Source organism: Eimeria necatrix, genomic scaffold (genome assembly GCF_000499385.1).
Source record: "Eimeria necatrix Houghton genomic scaffold, Enh_scaff3048, whole genome shotgun sequence".
Lineage (NCBI taxonomy): Eukaryota > Apicomplexa > Conoidasida > Eucoccidiorida > Eimeriidae > Eimeria > Eimeria necatrix.
In genome coordinates, this window is record NW_013653588.1 from 1 (window position 1) to 1,682 (window position 1,682).

The 1,682-nt window shown below is 58.9% G+C and overlaps 1 protein-coding gene across 1 annotated transcript; it reads right to left on the reverse strand.

Moving 5' to 3' along the window:
* Positions 1-76: 76 nt before the first annotated feature.
* Positions 77-984, reverse strand: ENH_00041450 (26S proteasome regulatory particle non-ATPase subunit, putative; the record flags this gene model as incomplete). Its single annotated transcript, XM_013580793.1, has 2 exons — positions 77-190; positions 604-984. Coding segments are annotated over 2 exons (495 nt in total), but the record flags the coding sequence as incomplete, so codon positions are not given.
* Positions 985-1,682: the final 698 nt, after the last annotated feature.

The following is a 1,682-nucleotide window of genomic DNA, read 5'->3' on the forward strand; positions in this document are numbered from 1 at the left end:
CAGCAGCAGCAGCAGCAGCAGCAGCAGCAGCAGCAGCAGCAGCAGCAGCAGCAGCAGCAGGTGTGGGGCCCCACACCTCCTCAGAAAGCCTGTCGTGGGCCACGTGCAGCTCAGCAATGCAGTCCCCCGACAAGTAGTGCAGCAGCTGCAGACACTGCAGCTCCTGCTGCAGCTCCGAAGGCGGCAGCACCTGCAGCAGCAGCAGCAGCAGCAGCAGCAGCAAGTGCAGCAGCAAACGCAGCAGCCAGTGCAGCAGCTAGTGCAGCAGGTGCTGCAGCAAATAATGCAGCAGCGCATGCAGCAAATAATGCAGCAAATAATGCAGCAGCAAAAGCGAGCAAACTCAATGTGGCGCCTGGGCTCAGATAGCCGAAGCAGCAGCAGCAGCAGCAGCAGCAGCAGCAGCAGCAGCAGCAGCATCCCACGCATGCACGCAGTGGGGGCTTTGCTGCAGCAGCAGCAGCTAATCTGTTGCTGCTGCTGCTGCTGCTGCTGCTCGCAGCGGCGACTGCCCGCGACCTGCATGCAGCAGCGCCGGCCAGCAAGCCCTGCAGCAGCAACAAGGGTTTAGGGTTTAGGGTTTAGGGTTTAGGGTTTGGGTACGTGGGCCAAGTCGGCGTAGAAGGGCTGCAGCATATTCATGTGTCTTTGGAAAGCATCTGCTGTGTCTTTCATTTGCTGCTCGTGAGTCTCTTCGTCTTGCGGCTGCTGCTGCTGCTGCTGCTGCTGCTGCTGCAGTTGGTAGACGCAGAGCATTGCTGCAGTCTCGAAGGTGCTGCGGGCCAGGATGAGCCGCTGCGCCTCAGCTGGCTCTGGTGCTGCTGCTGCTGCTGCTGCAGCAGCAACTCCCGCCAGCGCAGCAACCTGCAGCAGCTTCAGCTGCGACAGCTGCTCGCTGCAGCGGCTGACATCTGCTGTGCCCTGCTGCAGCTGCTGCCGAATGCTCTGCAGCAGCTGCTGCTGCTCCTGCGGCGTTGGAGTCATTCTGCTGCTGCTGCTGCTGCTGCTGCTGCTGCTGCTGCTGCTGCTGGGTTGTCGGTCGGCTGCAGTCTGCAGGGGGCAGCAGCTGCTTCTTCTTTTATTTTTTAATTTAATTTAATTTCTTTTTTATTTTCTTTTGAAGAAAAAGAAACAAACGCGAACTGCAGCGACGGGCTGTCGCTGCTGCTGCCTACAGGCGGCCGCAGCTGCTGCCTGCATGCGCCGAGGGTTTAGGGTTTAGGGTTTAGGGTTTTGCACACTTTGCTGCTACTTTTCGCGCCCAAAACACTTAATAGCTGCAACTTCTAGGGTTTAGGGTTTACGGACTTAGCTGCGCCGGCTGCTGGCGAGAGCTGGCAGCGCTGCCAGCCCGAGGGTTAGGGTTTAGGGTTTAGGGTTTAGGGTTTAGGGCTTAGGTGCGGACTCCGCAGCTGAGCGTATATGCCAGCTAACCGCGTCTCTCTGGATTGAGCTGCTGCAAACCCTAATTGAGGGTTTAGGATTAGGGTTTAGGGTTTGCTCGTTTTGCTGCAGCTCAGTGGGGCAGCTGGGCTGCTGCATGCGCCCCGGGCTGCTGCAGCAGCAAACAGGCCGCCGGCTAGCTGCACGCAGCTGCAGCTAGCTGTGTCTTGCTGCAGCTAGCCACCGCTAGCTGTGTCTTGCTGCAGCTAGCCACCGCTAGCTGTGTCTTGCTGCAGCTA